This window comes from Ambystoma mexicanum, chromosome 1q (genome assembly GCF_040938575.1).
Source record: "Ambystoma mexicanum isolate Mex_15411 chromosome 1q, UKY_AmexF1_1, whole genome shotgun sequence".
NCBI classification, from domain to species: domain Eukaryota; kingdom Metazoa; phylum Chordata; class Amphibia; order Caudata; family Ambystomatidae; genus Ambystoma; species Ambystoma mexicanum.
In genome coordinates this window covers 300,899,887-300,919,538 of record NC_090922.1, presented here as the reverse complement: position 1 = coordinate 300,919,538, position 19,652 = coordinate 300,899,887, and the positions used below count along the sequence as shown (strand labels likewise).

The following is a 19,652-nucleotide window of genomic DNA, read 5'->3' as shown; positions in this document are numbered from 1 at the left end:
ATAGCTACGTGCTCGCCTTGGAAGCAAGACAACACAAAGCAACACAGGTTCGATACCGGGTCCGCACTTAGGCACCTCTGGGTATTAAGCGCGTTATAAATAGCCTATATTATCATATCATATCCCTGTGGTACCTGCTCCGTCTGCAAATTTACCAAAATAAACAAAACTTTCAAAGTAGCACACAAGGAATGGACCCTGCAGAATTTCTCAAATTGCAAGACCAAAAATGCAATATGTTTTTGAATGCCCTTACGGTCTGACATACGTAGGACAAACTACTAGAGAAGCCAACAAAAGAATTGGGGAGCCCCGCTCCAGAATCAGGTGCAAAACTCTCTCTGCCCCAATGGTTTCAAACTATACGGAACTACAACACAGTCCAGATGATATGCAATGGTGGATAGTGGACCTGGTCAGAAACACCACTAACATTAGCAATGCTCTAGCATATAAGGAAGCATGGTGGATCCACACACTCAAAACCACCACCACTGCACTCAATGATCTCATCCCAAGATTCACTGGCCGTTGATTAAGTTTGAGACCACACAGCCTGAACTTTTGGTCAATTTCAAGACATTGCCCAATACATAGGGGGTCACTCGCATATCCACCACTGGCAGCAAGGAGTATGCACCCAGGCCTTCAAGATGCCCCCCTGCACCCCACACACCAGGACCCCCTATACAGGGCCCACTGCACATCTCGCATCAAACCTAGTTATTCCATGTGGCCCCCCACGACTTACAACACCCGCGCCATCCAACTCCAGAAAGTGTTCCACCAGAGTACATTTACGCATGCCTGCCTTTAGCAACATGGACATACACATGCCCCTTCTGCCATCTGTTTACCCCACCGGGTTCCCATGGCAAAGGAAACGCTCCCGACAGCATAGTCCACAATATACCACGGACGCTGCCGCCACCTGCGCACGCGCGCCGCTATTCCGCTACCCGCTTACACACAGAGCCGCCCTAACGATCAAGAGACTGCAGGAAGGACACCGCTTAACAGGGCTGCTGCTCATACACAAGTAAGCTTCTCCGAGCTCTCTCAATCCATTGGCAGCACGCTGACACCATTCCTCCATCCCACCTTTAATTATTCTCACTCGTCTTCATTTGCTTGCGCCCACAGACAGCACAGGACGATATGAGACCACACCCAGTGCCAGCTTTCTATTACTAGCAGCACATCGATCTTCCACGCTGCTCAAACCACTCAGCAGGTAAAGCCTCTTACAATGAAAAGGCATGCTGCAATGACAGCATTATATTTCAACACTGATGAAAGTAATCCACGACAATGTATTACACACATGTTAACTCCAGATCAAAGCCCTGTCCATCTCGGCAAAGAACACAAAGAGGATCACTGGCCTAGCCCAACTGCAAGGCACCCACGCTCCACCCCCGTTCCCCGAATAGAACCCAGCCAAAGACATAGGGGAATGACAAAGTCAGTGGCAACCAGAGAACATATACAAGCTCTCCTCCCCCAATGTTTTATCTTTCTAGAACCAGCACCCCTGGTACACGTTTTTATACAGAACTAGATAGCAGCACACCAGTCAAAAGTGCCTGTGGGTGATACATATTCACTTATGTCTCCCTTTCGCTACAGAGCCATCCAATCCCAGGGCCCAGTCGAAGGCACCCAAACCACCAGCCAAAACGTCCATGGTCTTGGATCATTTACAACTGTACACCATTCCACTCCTCTCTATACTATTCATAGTGACGTTTAGCAAGGATTGCTCGGGACGTGTTCTTAACAAAAAATGAACAGTTTTTAGTGACTAAAATGCATCTGAAATTTGCTAAGATTTTCGGAGTAAATTCATTGCTTTTAGTACAAATTCATGTAATTAATGTTTTTCGCTATATGTTCTAAATGTAAATGCTCTTTTCATCAATTGCAGTATGTATGAAAACTTGAAGCATCATTTATTGAAATGCTGAACAACCATTAAGAAATGGAAAAAAGATTTTAAAAAAATAAAAGAAGGCCAAATGTGTACTATAAGGCCTAATCATAGATCTCAAATAGTTATGAATTTCTTCATATATCTTTACATCTTATGATCTTCAAGGAAGACCAGTGGGATTCAAAGACCAGAACATTGCTATATTAATCACAATGCAAGATCAGAGCATGTTGGCAAACAGTAGGGCAGGACACCTTTTTGTTACACTACCCTGGAAAAGGGGAAAAGCCAGTATATTCCCCTTTTGATTCATGTGTCTGTGGACTTTTTGTTGACAGTAATCCAGTCTTGGACTGAAGAACTGGTAACCATACTAAAAAGGCCAGGTTGGCAGCAGAAGTAGAAAGGATGCTGGACTGGGAGGTCAGGTCTTTAGGGAGAAGACTATGTTGAGAATCCTCCGGATCCCAGACTGGAACCCTCCCTAAAGTCTCCTCCCAGTTGGCCAGGGGAGGGCAGACGCTTCCTGATCCCATTCCTTAGGGTGGTGTACTGCATGAGGATCCCCTGGGTGGAGATAGGGCCCTGGATAGTGACGAGATTCTGTGGGACGTGACACAGTATTTTTCCTCTGTAAGGGATGCTCTTTCCACTATGCCAGTTATGGCCTATTGTCATTTGAATATCTACCAACCCCCTGAGAAAGCAGAGATGGTAACACCTAAGGTTGTAACATCCAAACCTATAACACCAAATCTTTTGTAACTCTAAACACAAATACCCTCCTCAATACCAAAGGTACATTACAAGTAATAGTGAGAGTACTACCTTCTCTACACCTTCTTCCTCTCGTAAGGTTGAAACTTACAATCCCTCTTTTAAAAATACTAAGGGAATTAAATCTACCCTTAAAATTATACCAGAAAAGAGAAAATCTAACTTTAATTTTAAAGTGAACTACATGTCCCAGAATCCCATAGGGACTGAGACAAAGAAGAGGGCTGGAGAGGTATGTAAAAATAAAGGACAGGCAAGCAGGCCCAACAGCTCTTCTGCGGTCAGGCAATTGACAATAATGACCTGCACCTGAAATCAATTGCCCCACCTAAGAGGCATAAAAGTCTGCAGCAGGCGGGGGAAGATAGATGGAGCTAGAGCTGGAGCAGGAGCTGCAAGGCTGTCAGTAGTAGCAGAAGGAGAAGAGCATGAGGCTGGCAGTTCATGAGGAAGTGTGATCATTTAAGGGACGGCGGAAAACGAGGAAAGCAGATTTCACCTGCAAGTTCTGAGAGGGTCCTGTGGTCACAAACCCTGCTTGCTGTGGCTGCAGTGATCGAGACGTGCTGAAATTGCAAGTCTTCCCAGTTGCACCTAGTAGGGCTAGTAGGGTAGGGCTAATACCGCCGGCGGTAATACCATCAGCATTACTGCCAAAGTCATGATCAGGCCCACAGTCTCAAATCCAGAGTCTCGCGAGCCTCTGTGGAATTGCTCTATGGAAGAGAAAGAAAGTCCACAGCTGCAGCTGATGCTGCTCAAAACAATGCAGAACGAGGTGGAAGGTGATATGGCCCATTGAATGAGCACACTGTGAGTCAAGTGTTGCACTAAGTCTTCTGCCGATTTAACTGCCCCCACTGAGGCTCCAATACCTCAATGTTTTCAAGTCTTTTGAATGGCTAAAAGGGGCATTGCATAGTCGCTGGGTAAAAGTAACCGGCTGTATACAGTCTCTCCCTGAGCACCACTTATTTATTTTGTTATTATCTGGGCACATATAGCAAAGGGGGCATCGATTATTGGAAAATCTACAATTGAAGTTGACCCTTGTTCTTTCCCCTTGCATATTTGATTTGTGGTGACTTCTTGTGCTCACAAGGACCAGTACAAGGCCAACTGTATAATCTCTTAAACTGACTTACACTTATATTTATTGATTTTTTTGTGCTCGGAGGAGCGGGGAGGTGGAGACGGATTATGTATGCCCCCTGAGCAGTCAGCCGTTCCCCGCTTTCCAGGTAATTGTAGATAGCTTTAATTAGACATTTTATTGTGCTTTTTAATTAGCTTAGATGTGGAATAGTGTGAGCCGCGAGCGAGATGGATTATGGAAGCCTTTGCATTTTTGGGCGTTCACTGTTCTTTGTGCTGCTGTTCTTTGTGCTGCCATTGTTATTGTTGTCTTAATTTAATGCCTAATTAATATTGTTTTTAAAGTTTTAGAGTTCTGGTGGTCACATTCTTATCAGTTTTAGACAGATCATATAACACTATCTAGGTCATAGATTGAGGTGCCTGTTGTTATTAACGATTGCACATTACCATTATTATTATTATAATTGGTTATTTATAAAGCGCTTAATACCCAGAGGTTTCTAAGCGCGGACCTGGGGATCGAACCTGTGTTGCTCTGTGTCGTCTTGCTTCCAAGGCGAGCATGTTGCCCCCTGAGCTATCCTCCCATGAGGATTTCTTTTTCAATGCCAGGATCATATTTTTTGATTGATGGACCTGCATGAAGTTGCCCAACCTTGGATTGGACAGCTTGGATATCTCAGATATTGACTTTTGCACTCTTTATCTTGCGCTCTGTTCTTTTGCATTCTTTGCACCATCTGCATTATTTGCACTTGTAACCTGCACTTGTACTTTGTATTCTGTATTGTGCACTTGGAATTTTGCACTCTGCAATGGAATTTTGCATTTTTGCTCTTGCTATGTATCAGATCCCTCTATAAATTGTTGGATCTTTGTGTATTTTGTTTATCTGGTGGTATTACCCCAATATTTTGTTATCATGGGTGTTATTGGGTTTGTGGGAGTGTGGGATACTGGTTATTGGTTATCATTTGCTATACCCTTGCTTTAGGTACAAGAGGCATAAGGCATAGTTAAAGTTATGGTGAAGCATAAGGCAATTTCTACTATCTCGCCAGGAATAGAACGTAAAAGGGTTTCTAAGCTCTTCGAGCCTATTAATGTAGTTAATGTTCTGATATCAGAAGTCAAAGGTTTTTTGTCTGACATTGATGGGGGCTCTAAACTTGTTGAGTCTAATTGTGCAGTTTTGGACAGTAGTGCAAATGTAATAGGTTCAGGGGAGATAGTGGAGGATTGTAGAGCTCCCCATAGCCATTATAGTGGTCAGTGAGCTATATGTACCAGGAGACTGGATAATGAGGACCAATTAGATCAGTTTTTGTTGGAGAACTATTGCATTCCTGTACATAGTTTGAAATGTATGTGTTCCCCCTCAGCCAATATGGTGGAAGTTTATAGTGAACATCTTAATGTCCAGGGAGACTTACCTACTCTTCCCAATTTGGTCTATTTGATAGATCTAACCTCCTGTAAAACTGAGGGGGAAACATTGGTAGGCATGGGTGTTGATTCAGTTAGATTGATAAATCCAAAAATCCCCAATGAGTCCCAAGGACCATTTTCAATTATATCGGACATCGCCTTACAAAATAGATATCTGCCATTATTGGTGGAGAATTTTGGGGTAGTGATGCAACAGAGTGAGACTCTGAATGTATTGGTGCCTATGGACAGTTTAGGTGGAGTAACTTATATTTTAGGGTATTCTTTGGAGGGGGTACACATTCTTAAAGAAAAGCCCCAAGTAATAATCGCAGGAATTCAAACCATTGGGGAAAACACTGGGGAAAATTCTGCAATTGATGAAAGGGTTTTCCAGCTATGGATGTAAACATAATTTTGGTGTCGATCTGAAGGGATTGATATGTGAAGTTGGGAAGCTCGAGGAATTGGTGGTTCACTTGACCAACATAACTAAAATACCGGCGGAACAGTTATCCAGGTTGCAAAATTAACGTGTTCATTCACCCTCTCAATCATCCGCCTCCTTGGTTGAGTGAGTTGTGAATCCAGAAGGGGCTAATGGAACTTCCTCAATTTGTCACCACAATAAGGCTATTAGCACTGTTGAGGAAAGAGCACAGAATAAAATAGGGTCCAAAGAGGTGGGGAAGGTGGCTGACTGGGTGAAACCCATAACAGATATTACCCATAGGCATGAGTTTAACCATCCCCCAGGAAGTTTTGGTAATGACAGACGTAACCACCCTCCACATTTAAACACATTTGTCCCCATGACTGCAGGGTTCAATTGAGGAGGTTGGAAAGGGGAGCCTCTGTCTATATGTGCAACGTCCCTAAACTAAGATCTGAGGCCTACGAGAATAGGGAGATGTTAATCAATAAGAGTATTCAATGGGTACGCCACATTAGAGGGTGTACCTCAGTGATAAGAGAGGATATTGCCATGTCCCATAAACACCTCCCAAATTGTTGACTTGTGGAATCTTGTTTAACATTTGTACGCGCCCACTTTTTTTATCTTTTGCATGTCGCTGGCGTTGGTTATACCATTTACGTCGATGAAACCTGGATATACCTAGCGCTTAGAGGGGAATATGAGGCAGATGTGGTTACGATTAATCAGATATATTCATTGATTCAAACATTGATGGCCTCCAACTCATTAGCTCTTAATGGTGGTAAAACTGAGTTTATGTTGGCGGGCTCCAGCAAACGTACAGAGAAACTCGACCCTGACTACACACAGTTCAACATTGATGATTGTAATATCCAGGTCGGTGCTTCTGGAAAACTCTTGAAGTAAACTTGGATTCAGGTCTTTCCATGAAGCAACACACTCTTCATGTCAAAGCCTCATGTGCGTATACGGTCAAATTGATCAGGCAGATTAAGCCATATCTCTCCACGGCCAATATATCTATGTTGGCTACGGCTCTGGTAAACTCCAAAAGTGATTACTATAATAGCCTTCTGGTGGGTACAGCTAAAGGCAATATTAAAACTTTACAAACTGCCAAAACTGAGCTATCTGAGCTGTGTGTGGGTTGGCAAGAACAGACCATAATACACAGGCTTGGAGGTCTCTGCATTGGTTACCGGTCTGCCACTGGATATCTCATAAGGTCTTGTCACTCACATTTAAATGCCTGATGGACCAAGCACCTGCCAATCTGGCACAGCATCTTCAGAAGGCACCTGTTTTGCGTTCCTTACGTTCTAATGGTAACAGTAAACTTACTTGTGTACGTTTTAAGTTGACTAAGTTTGGTGGACCCTGCTTTGGTGCTCGTGCACCATTTTTGTGGAATTCTTTTCCCTGTGACATTAGAGATATCACAGGTTTGGCAGGCTTCAAGAAAGCTATAAAAACCTTTCTATTCAACTCTAAGGACTAGTGTGTAAGCTTATGGCTTCTGTTCCTGGCTCCTTGACTTTTCTTCTGACTTGATACCCTTTTTATGTTCCTTGTACTGTTTGTCCGTGAGCACACTGAGGCCTATGGGCATATTGCACTGTATACAAATGTAATAATAATCATCATAAAAATAATAATAATAATATGTACAAGAGGGACTATGCCAGATTACCTGAATGATTTTATTCAGTTGACATTCAAAGATTAGCGATTGGTAGAGGGCCTATTAGCCATCGAAGCAAGATCTTATCCTCCCTCTGGAACTATGATCTCTTTGTGGTCCTCCACTAATAATGGGAGTCGATTTGGAACCTGTCAACAGCAGAGGTCTGAACCTTTGTTTAATCGCCTGTTCAACTGTGACAAGATTGAAGAGGTCGATTGAAAGGATTCTTCCCCCTGCCCCGAGGTCTTGGTTAGATCTAAGGTAGCCAGATTATTGTCATGGAACGTTGCTGGGATTGATAGGCACTTGGTGGACCCGTATTGGCTGGCTTTCATTTCTGCCAGCATGATTGTTTGTATCCAGGGAACCTGGGCTCTATTCTGGATTTAAGGCATTTAATATCCTGGCAAAAAAGAGTGCTAGAGGTAGGCCAAGGGGGGGGTTATTAACCTTAATTGCGATTGATCTTGGTTAGGTAACAGAGATGAGTGACCAGGGCAGTTTAGAGCTGCAATTGGTCACTGGTAAAAACAAGGATGAGCATACTCTGCATCTGTTCAACTTTTATAACAGGCAATATGGCACTAACCCTTTGGGAACTTTGACACTTTTGCAGGACTTGATTTCAAGACAGGCCCATCTAACGGTGTCCGGTTAAAGGATCAAATACAAAAGGATCGAATGCAAAAGGTGAGAGTCAATAGGATCGAAAACAAAAGGTTTGAATTTTTTTAAATTTTTTTTTTTAATTGTATATTTTTTTGAGGCTTTTCATTTAGGTAAAAAAGTGTTTTTTACCACAAAAACAGGGGTTGAGGGGACGGGCCCATCCAAAAAAATAAGTAACAAAAAAATCTATATTTTTTCGAACCTTTTGTTTTCTGTCCTTTTGATTCGACCCTTTTGTCATTCGATCCTTTTGATTCGATACTTTGACCTATAACCCCATCTTATCAATGGAATGTAGCATGTTATTGTTTGGGGTGATTTGAACCTGCAGTTTGAATCTTGCAAAGAACTGGAGGGTTTATGGGATGAGGTTGACCAAGCATGGGATATTCCTGTTTTAGAGGTAGGTTACCTGTCAAGGGCACACAAACATGCCTTGGATTCAGCATGAATTTTTTCTGGTTTCAACCTCCGGCCTGTAATGGGAGATGTGGTGGTAATCGTCTGGCTAGGAATACCTTTTTTGGGCCTACCAGTGCCTGGAGGATTGATATTATCCTTGTAGCAGCTGGTGATTGGGAATTTGTTGAGGAAGTTTCCATAATCAAATGCATGGATAGTGACCACAAACCACTGCTTTTGTAAGTGTGATTAAGTGGTGGGCATTGTAATAGGTTGGTACTTAGTGTACCGTTAACAATTACTGGGAACGCTAGGCGCACTATCAAATGGGAGAAAATTGAGGAGGCAGGAATTAAGTCCATTGTTTACCTTAGGGCTTCTGTGGTGGGGGATTGAGTAGTGTAGAGGTTTTGACCGAGTATGATAATTTGGTTGCTGGTATTAGCCTTTTTTTTTACAAAACCGGTAAATAAAATATAGCAGATGCTGGTGGTCAGGAATCTTTGGTTCAATGAGGAATGTCAAATGACAAAGAGGGCATTGTCAGATTGTCTCCAGGAGGTGGGTATTGTGAACAAAGAGGAATTATGTTATTGTAGGTCCTATGTGAGAATAAAGATCCCAGCCAGAAGCTCAAATGGGATAATCTTTTGTGTTAACCTATAGGAATGAGGTTAAGTCATTTTGGGCTTTGATTGGCGGTAGTAAGAGGCGTAACGATAACAGGATTCATTGTCTCATCCCCCTGAGGATTGGTTTAATAATTTCCATGGGTTATACGAAGAAGTGGCAGTGGGAGAATGTGTGCATACTAATGGTCTTCTGTTGCTTGGATGTAACTGCTCCGCAATGATCATCACGCGGCCAGAAGTTAGAAGTGCAATCCTTAATTCTAAATGCCAGAAATCTCCAGGTCCAGATAGGATTCCTGTTGATTTGTTAAAGAATGAGTTAGATGTGTGCTCACCTGTTTTAACCAAACTTTTTAAATCTGTGGTTCAACTTAATAAAGTCCCTGATTCTTGGAGAACTGCTGAAATAGTTCAGGTATATAAAAAAGTGGCGAGGAAGAAGGCTAGTAATTAAAGGCCAATCTCCCTGCTTGATGCTACCGGAATTTTCTTTGCTAAAGTTGACTGTGTGACCTCAAGGAATCTCATCTCTCACCTTCAGGCAGGGATCCATTATGGGATCAGTGCTATTGATCAATGTTTTTGTTTGTCTCTGATTTTAAATAAATATACCGTGCTTAAAGGGGTGAAAGTGTACACAGTCTTTGTTGATCTGCAGACCGTTTTTAATTCTGTACCTAAAGATCAACTGTGGCGTGTCATATCTGAAAAAGGGGGCTCCAGCTGAAAAGGTAAGAATAATGGGAGAATTGTACTCAAGCAATTCTGCTGTGGTCAGATGGGGTTCTGGAAGTAAAACCACAAGCCAGTTCAGGGTGGACAGTGTTGTGCAGCAGGGCTGTGTCCTGGCTACGCTCCTGTTCAGCCTGTACATTAATGAGAAAAACAGACAGCTGTTAAGGAGATGCCAAGCTGATAGGTTTGATCCCCCGAATTTGTTTCTGGCATTATTTTTTGCCCACTATGCTGTTTTGTTAGCCACATCTCCCATGGGGATTAGGCATTGTCTGGTGTATTTTGTTAACCAATATACAGTACTGGGGCTGACATTAAAGAAGAGTAAGACAAATGTTCTGGTTTTTAGGCCAAGGAGATTCTTGTAAGGTGCAATCTCCATTAAGGTTGATGTGTCATATCTTGAACAGGTCTGTTACTATGATTATCTCGGTGTCAGATTTTCTGATACCGGGACATGGTCTGCCCAGGTAGATAAAGCACAGGTTATCTTGGAGAAAAATAGTGGTGTGCTAAGGAAGTTTTTCTCAGACCATAGTGAAAGGGCAATGTCTCCTGCAATCAGCATTTATAAAATGCAATCGGCTTCTGTAGCTCTCTTTGATGCCTATGGGGGCACGCTGAGACCCCATTTAAAAAAATGCTTTTGAGGTTCCCCAACAATACAATTCTAGATTGTATTTTCTAGGGGGGAGGGGTGGTTTGTAGTAGGAATTGTATTTTTTAGAGGGGGGTGGTTTGTAGTAGGAACTACTACAAACCACCCCCCTCTAAAAAATACAATCTAGGAACATAAATCCATACAAACCAGTACAAATGATGGATACAGTTTAGAGTATGGATATATGTACCACATTATAGCCTAAGAGTTACCAATGTATATGTGATGTATTGTTGTTCATGTTATTTTGCATACACTGAAAATAGTGTTTTGGTTTGTCTATATATGTTTGACTAGTTGTTTTATGTACTCCGTAAGTGCGGACCACATCTCTGTACTTACTGTTTTTTGTTTTATTAAATATATGATGATGTATCGGAGCAAAAGGCTTTTTCGCTGCCTCCTTGAATATGTTTGCTTGTTGGTCAATATGTGTAGAAAAATGTTGAGTGAAAATGATGACTCCCACACTTGAGAACTAATGAAACAAAATTGAATAAAGATAATGGAATAGGTGGGTAAATAATGAAAACCCTTCATACCTGGCTTTACAAAAGTTGAAATGATAGTGTTTTCGTTGTTGCTGAGTTGGGAATTTAACAGATATGTATTGTGAACCAAGGAAATCAATGCACGATGTGTGCATAAAGAATGTTATGTATTAGGACACCTTTTGTTATATAGTATTTGCCAAACCCAAAGTCCTTAATTTAGCAGGATTATCCCTTCTGTTACAAAAGGAATGTGGCCTTGAGCCAATAGTCTCTCAGATAGGCTGGAAAACATTGCTTTCCTGGATTCGGCTATGGTTAACGCCAGAGCTTGTAACATTTTGGGAGGTCTTCCTTAATTTGTTGAGCTATCCTGGATGCCTCTCATCCCTCTGGATAAAACATATAAGGGTGCATTTGGAAGCATTAGGCTTCGATAGTATGTGTCACAGTCCTGAGAACCTATCGTTCAGTACAAGGAAAATGTGAAATCTGCTGTTAAACAGTTTTGGTATGAGGCACTTATAAGCACCTGTTTGAGGCTAAAAAATGGGTCTGAGTTTTTACATATGAAAGTAGCTCAAGGAGGAAGAATATTTGGACCGGATGTTGCCAGCATATGCAGACACTCTTTTTTTGGAGTTTAGAACAAGTACCCTTAGGACGGCGAAATATACCTGCGGTTGGAAAACTGGTAATTCTGAATCATGTCTCTTCTGTGGTGTACGATGTGAGAGTGTGACTCATATCTTGTTCTTTTGTGAAGCATACATTGATTTGAGAAGAATGTATTTATTGCCACTTTAAAAAAAAGCTTCTGTTACTCATGTTTCAAAAGCAGTAGCGTTATGTAAATCGACCGTACTGGTTAATGATGTATATTTTGTGGCAAAATGTATTCATCGAGCTTGGCTACTTAGGAATCTTTTAATCAAGTAATTGAGTAATGTATGATCTGTTTTATTTTATTAATCTTAACCCTTTTAATATTTTATGCCTTGGTGTATTATTATATGAATTAAAAGTCTTGTATTGTATTTATCTGTTTCTGTGATGATGGTATAATGCTGAATAAAGCAATGTGACTGACTGTAAAGAAGCAAGCCGAGGGACAAAGGAGTAAAGGAGACTCATTGTTGACAAGACCGCATTGGAGACACCCTTGCTGCAGAGGGGTGTGGGTCCCACGTGTGCCTAAAGTGGTAGCAGAAGAAGTCAGGAATTGGAAGCAGCCCACAACTGCAGTGTTCCTGGAGCCGTTGAGTGAAGCTCTGTGTTCAGGTTCACTCGGAGAACGTTGCCGGTAACTGTTACCAGCTCTATATTAACTTGCGTAAGATTTGGAGCAAGTAGAAACTGTTTGTCATGATGAAGAGTCCTGCGACAATGGACATGTATCATGCGCACTTCTAATACAAGTCGGAGTGCTCGCGTATAAAGAAAAGCTTTTAATTTACCATTGTTAAACTGTTTAACATTACCGGAGTGGTCGCATGTCTCCAATTTTGAAGGAAAACACTTTTAATCACTCGGAAACCCTAAAGCTGACTTTCACAAACTGTTACAAGTCTTATTACATCAAAGAGAGGTCGCGTGTGAACAATTGTAGTTCCTGACCGGGGTCAGACAATATCTTTGTATTCAAGAGTAGGAATATAATTACTTACAGTTCTTTAAAGCTAAAGATCTTCTTTAAAGAGTCGTCACATGTACCTAAATCTGATTCTCTTTTGAAGTTTGAACCTTGTAACATCCTGTATTTAGTAAATGTATAAATTATCGAACTGATGAGAAGAGCAAGCATTACCCAAGGCAAGAGGCAAACCTTTTCTATAGTGAAACCAGCCCTGTTGAAATCTATCCATCTGAATTCTGAGGTTGTTAAAGTTGTTAAAGGTCCAGTGTCCTCTGATACAAGTGTGACATTGTTATCCAAAGCTGGAAATGTGGCAATACAGCTTCAGTGTAGCTATTGGAACCAAGAAGGTGTGAATTAAGCTGGGGAAGGGAGCTGGCTGCTTGTAAGAACAATACGTCAACAATATGTCATGCTGAGACTGTTGAAGCTGAGAGAAAAACAGTCTGGATGCAAAGGCAGGTTATACTGGTGGCAACAAGACAGGCAGAAGAGGCAAAGAGGCTGTCCTTTTCTTATAGCACAAGTACAAAGTTGAAGCAGAAATACCAGATCTGTGGTTGTGCATAATACTGTCAGTAGATGTTACATCAAAGGTGGTTGAAGTAGCAGCATTCTGTGGAACAAAGGAGTCTGTTCTGTGAGAACCCTGATGGTCTTCTCACTCCCAAGACTACTGGATTCTCTTCTCAGGTGGGTAGGGAAAGGCCATTTCTCTTGGATCCCGACCCTGGGGGTGGTGAAGCGAGGGAGGATCACCTGGGTGGAGGGTCCTTGGGGACTGGGAGTGGGGGTACCCTTAGGAGATACATGGTATCCGCCTTATCCTGTTGAGACTTAACCAAAACCATCCCCGACCTTTATGGGTTATTTTAAAGCTGTTCCCCTAATTTTCCCATGTATGACATCTGACAGCACTGAGACAAAGAAGAAGAAGCAACTAAGAGTAAAGAAGACCATAGCCTTTCACCACTTTAGTACTAGGAAGAGGAAGATGCCTGCAGGGAGCTATGAGGGTCAGGCATGTCCCTTTAACTATGGTCAGGCAGGTCTCATTAGAGATCCACACCTTCAGCCTGTCAAAGGGCTGCAGGTGTTTAAACAGAGACCAGTGCAGCAAAGCAGGGAGCAAGAAGGAGGCCTATGTGGGCCGTGGTGGCACTGGATGAGGAGCCAGGGCACTAGGAAACTTCCCAGAAGACTTACACAACCCATAGCCAGGGGGCTGTGTAAGTGTTTGTAGTCTGAGAGCCTCCGTGAACTTTGCTCGGCTGCAGGAGCTGCGGGCGAGCGCCAGGAAGGAGGGACACTGTCTGCGTCCAGAAAGCAGCATTCCGGGAGCTGGTGTGCAGAGAAAGACACGCGGCAGGCAAGCAGAGCGCAGGCGCAACAAAAGGAGATGCCACAGGCCGGTGAGTGTCGGGGGGCGACGCGTGAAAACTGGGGCACTCCTACAATGGTTTTGAATACCAAACTAAATTTAACTTTAAAAATGTGCCTAAATAATGCTTATTGGATACTGAACTAAATGGAACCTTCACAATGACATGAAACAGTGCTTATTGAATAATAAGCTAATTGGAACTTTGAAAATTAAACGAAGCAATGCTTATTGAATATCGAATTTAATGGAACTTTAAAACTCAGCAAAGCGAGTGCTTGTTGAAAACTGAAACAAATTAACTTTAAAATACAGTGAAACCAATGCTTATTGAATGCTGCACAGAAGGGAACTTTATATTTAAGCGGCATGAATGTCTAACAAACCCTGAATTTAATGAAATACTGAAATTAAACATTCTAATTGTGGAATGGAAGAAACCACAAGCAATTAAAGTGAATACCCAAATCCCCAGGTGACAACAGTTACAGAAGAGGGCGCCAGTAAAACACCCTCACCTGAACTTTTGTGAACGGATTGGAAATGATGTGTGACAAGTGATGGCAGAACCAAGACAATCATAAAGCTACACATCAAAGCCAAGAGGCCGAAAGTCAAGGATTCTGGTTGCATGACCTCTGATGGGTGGACCGTTAGGTCTGATAACTGCGCCTTGACCAGTGACCCCAAAATGTTAATAATCTAAAGAAAATGTGGTGATGAAGGGAAAGTCTTGGGGAAGGGACCCCTGAGACTTGAGGAGCTACATTGTGTGGTCTTGAGACCAAAGCCTCAAGACCTTTTATTTCTTTGTGAACTGTGGTGCTTGAAACTTGGGGAAGGGAACACCGAGGATTGTTTTTTGAACTATATTGAACTATATTACCTTGAACTGGAGAAAGGTAATCTTGAGACTTTTTCATGGAACCTTCTTATATTTGGGGGAGGCGAGCTGAAAGGAAGCTGTGGGCTGCAAGAAGCTCAGAACTTTCAGTTGAACCCTATTTCATTTGATGTTGACATCCCTACACTTTGGCTAGCTTTAGTTTTGAGGGCAATGTTAGGGTTTGGACACAGACTGACTTTTAAGTTCAACTCTGTGATGCAGTCTTTCCTTGGTTTTATTCAGGTAGCAAAATCCCACCTTAGTATAGGGCAAGTTAGGCCTTCTACCATCTGACATTTGATTTTATTAAAGCATTTTACTTTGAATGTTAAGTCTGTTGCCTGTGTCTTGCTTCATGATGCCTTTACCGTTCCCACAGTAACAATGGCAGGGGTGGTTCTCAAGAGGAAAGCAACACTCTAAGAAGAAGCATCCTGACAATTATGCCAAAGACACTGTAGAGGTCATAAACACTTGGAAAGGTGTTGAAGAAGTTGTTCATTTATTCTTTGAACTGTGGCAAAACAATCTTGGAAAGAGGATATTCAGGATTAGCATTGGTGCAGTTTTCTTTGCTGGAATTGGTAGGGGAACGTTTCAACAGAAAGCTGAAGAACTCTTTCCAGGGGATTATTGTTTGGTGAACTTTTGTTTCATTTGGAACTTACAAGAACTGGTTCAAGACTTTACTTTTCTTTTTGAACATTTGGAAACATTGACTATGAACACACCTGGGGAAGGGATTTACCCAGGAAGGGTGAAGGTCATCCGAATTACTGGTTGCTTGGTATTCACTTATTTATGTTGTATGTGATTTACTTTAATGTTTTGTTGTTTATTGTGAGGGCCGGTTTTGTATATCTTAGGAGTGATTCCCTTACTACTTATACTAGGTAGGGAACCCCCTGATAGAGTAGGTTTAGCAAGGATTTATTTGCATCTTTTTCTGTAATAAAATACTAAATTCCGAGAAGAACTCAAGCAGTTGTCCACCTCATGTTACTGACCCCTCACACTACGTTGTACACATTAATTCTAATTGTGAGTTTGTACATAACCTCAAGCCATTTGAGGATTCCTCTGCTGTGACAGTCTAAATGTATGAATGCTCTTCAGCTTTAAATTCATTCAGCCGGAAATTATATCATGTCTATAGTTTTCAATGTAGTGACTATTGATTCAGCGAGAATCGTTATCTATTTGTCAATGTATGTTAACATATGTGGAGGTTCCAGAGGCAGACAATGCAATAAATATAGATTCAATACTTTCATGTCAGTTATTAACTATGATTTTGTCAGGAAGCATTTTATTGCATGTTGTCTGTTGTTGGTTAAACACTATATTGCTATTTCATTATGTTTTAAAGTGACATTTCTTTGAATGAAACAAACATTAATTATGACAGAACTGGGAACCTGATGAGAAAACATAAAACTGACCGAGTTCTTAAAATGTAAATGTAAAACATAATCTATTAAATATTATTATTTAAATGTAAATAGTAAATGTTTGGTGAGGGGACACATGGCAGTTTGAAAACAACTAGTACAATTTAAGTGCAGGCTGAGATACAGGTGTTGGTAAAATGCAAATTCACACTAATCTAGGGAGGTGATTCCCTCAAAGAAATCCGTATTAGTCAATAATCAGATGCTTTTCATTTCGGTGAAATGTATTGAGATTAAATGAATTAGATAAAGTAATTGCATTGAAATAATTTTAATGAAAAAATTGCAATGGGTTGAAATTTCACTGAACTGTACTGAGAGGAAATTACTAGATTTGATTAAAAATGTCTTGCACTTCTAATTTGAGCTTTACCATTTGTGTTATTCTTCCAGGTGATATTAATCTTGATGAGGATACTGCTCACCCACTCTGTGCCTTGTCCGACAACAGGAAAAGTCTGAAAGTTGGTGTAACATGGCAGGATCTACAGAACACAGCTGAACGATTTGACAAACGTCTCTGTGTACTGGGGAAAGAGAGACTCTCTTATGGCCGACATTACTGGGAGGTGGTTGTTGGGAATGCCAAAAACTGGGACATAGGAGTCTGTGATAAATTTGCAAACAGAAAAGGAGTATTTCAACCAACTACTGAGAACAGATACTGGGCCCTAGGACTGGAAGATGGCAAGAACTACAAGGTCTTCACCTCTCCCTCCATCACGCCAATCATTTCAAGCAAGCCACTGACAGTTATAGGGGTATACCTTGACTGTGAGGCTGGAAACGTTACCTTCTACAATGTGGAGGAAGCATCAAAGCTCTTCACACTCCATCCTCGCCCTTTGCCATCCATCTTCCTGTCATATTTTTGCACCGGGGACAAAAATAATACTCTACAGCTTTGTCCAGTGTTAGAAAAATAAAAATGACTGAAGACCCTCATAACCGACCTGAAAAAATAAAATAAACCTATAACTTTGATTCTACTGTTGAATTTTATCATCACGTTAGACATTTATTCATCCTCAGTATTTTCGTAGGTATAATTTGGATTTCATGCATATTTTTAATGATTTAATTATTTACTTCTTTTTGTTTAAAAAATAGTCTCTCCGCCCCTTTTTTAAACGTGAAAGCTCCTCATAATCATATTAGGATGCTAACGCTTTCCCACCTCCGTCGACCAGTCTTCTTGTTGTCGTTTCTTATTTTTTCATGTCAAAGACCTATTCTCCTCACCCCAGTGCCACACCATCTGCTTTGCTTTCCTCTTTGCCCTCCCCCTCTACTTCACTTTAAGTCTCTTTACTACACATCATTTTCTGCATCCCACTGTCATGATCTCTGCTTCCAAAAGGTCAGGGTTTTCCCAACTCCCTTGGAAGCAGATCCATAACCCAGGTTCCGAGTGCCAACCAGTCCCAATTGGGACCTTTTGGACCCAGTCCTGGCGCCAGTGGCACCAGGCTCATAAATATGCCCAGTCCCAGCGCTGGAAGCGCCGGGCTCATAATGCTTGGGTGGACTTACCTGCAGCAGACCATGCTGCTTACTTGCCTGCCAGTTGAGCCTCTGATCCTCTTCTGTTTGGAACTACTTTTCCTGTTGGGTGGGGCAGGAGCCACTCCCTAGATTCAGAACACTGGAACTCTTCTGGAAAGCAGGAACTCTTTTCTTACCTAGGCGTGGCTGTGGAAGGAGACACCTAAGCACTACAGGAGGCTATTTAAACCACACCCGATGGATGAATCTTGCTTTGCGTTATTCTGCATCCTCTGCAGCAGAACGCTCATCGTGTCTTCTGCATCTGATCCTGGGCCTAAGGAAAAAGGCTTACCATCCGGAATCCAGTCTTCAGCAACACCTATAAAGACAAGAAAGAACAGGTTAGCATTACGGTCTTCAGTGACAGCTCTTCACTTACCTGGTCCATCGGCTGTCACCAACGCCTCGCGCTGCATTCCGGCATCTGAAAGACAAAGGCTTACCCACTCCTCGTGCGCTCCGGAGGTCTTCACACTGCATTCCGGCATCTGAAAGACAAAAGCTTACCAATTCATTGCACGCTCCGGAGGCCTTCGGCGCTGCATCCCGCATCTGAAAGACAAAACAAGGTGCGTTTAAAGACATTGGGGAACTTTAATACTCACGTGCCATTACTCCTTTCCACATCTAACCCAGTGGGTATTCCGGCACCCTGCAGCCGCTCCGAACTTGTACCTGCAAAATAAAAAGACAGTTAGAGCGCATCGTGAAGCAGGCAACAAGCGCTTACTTACGTTCTTCCAGGCGCTTCTATTCATCACACGGGCTCCATCTTCAACTCACTTCAGCCCGTCATCCGCCATCGCCGGAACCCTGCAAAACAAGAAACATCATTACTAAAGACTTTAATGACATTAGAATTACTCGAAACTTACCGTTCGTGCAGTAAACGACGGACAGCAGTCCTCTGAAGTCAAGAGGCCTGCTCCCCTTATCCAGTGAAGAAACTGGTTACAGCACCCTGCCCCGAGGCAGATGGAGAGCACGGCGTTCACTTACCTAAGACATCTTACCCTTCGAGTCAGACATACAGTGCACAGAGGTCCAGCCCAAAGAGCCAGCCGTGTGTTACACATCACCTTTGAAGATACGGTATACGCCCAGTCAAGACCGGCGCCTCTACGGGAATCAGGTGAGCGTTACACCCACCTATTTCCGTCTGCTTGACCAACTGCTGAGCATCTGGCATTTCTATCTAATGTCGCTGCTTCTACAACTGGCTTTAATGTTTCGAAAAATTGTATTTACTTCCCTTTTGACATTTATATTCCTTACAAATTAAAGTACTTTGCAATGGTTGATGCGCCTTTTAATTAACGTTTTTTTTGTTTTAAATCAAAATTGTTATGAGGAGTTAGACGGCAGTTTACATTGTCAATATTTTCGCACATCAACATTTTTAAATAAAATTAACAGGTGCCAAGCTTTTTGATGGGACATAAATATGTATCACTTATTCACACCACAAAGTCGTTTCTGCCATTGCCCTTATCACAGCTTTGCACTAGCAGTTGCTTTCTAGCCAGCCAATCAGAGGAGAGGGAAGACAGATGTAAACGATATTGCTAAGTAATAAAAAAAAAGAAAGATCGCATCCTGGAAGTCAGCAAAATCTAATGGTAATTGTTAGAGTCATGAAATGTAATATCTACGTATCTTGAGGGTGGTGAAGGGGTATGTTATCCTTGCTATAACAACCATGATTGCGGTATGGCTCTACAGTGAATGCAACCCACTCAATCTTTACAGAAAGTACAGCAATAAAACAGTGTCATTACTGGAACCTGGGACGAATCAGTAC

The 19,652-nt window shown here is 42.0% G+C and overlaps 1 protein-coding gene across 4 annotated transcripts in view; it reads left to right on the top strand.

Moving 5' to 3' along the window:
* The window catches only part of LOC138527555 (E3 ubiquitin-protein ligase TRIM39-like), a 500,407-nt gene extending 483,120 nt beyond the window's left edge, over positions 1–17,287 (top strand). For all 4 annotated transcript variants that reach the window (XM_069638827.1, XM_069638813.1, XM_069638820.1 and 1 more), the window contains one exon: positions 16,697–17,287. In XM_069638827.1, the coding sequence (XP_069494928.1) occupies positions 16,697–17,229 (533 nt within the window). In that variant the 3' untranslated portion in view covers positions 17,230–17,287. The remainder of the gene's footprint in view (positions 1–16,696) is intronic.
* The last annotated feature ends 2,365 nt before the right edge of the window (positions 17,288–19,652 follow it).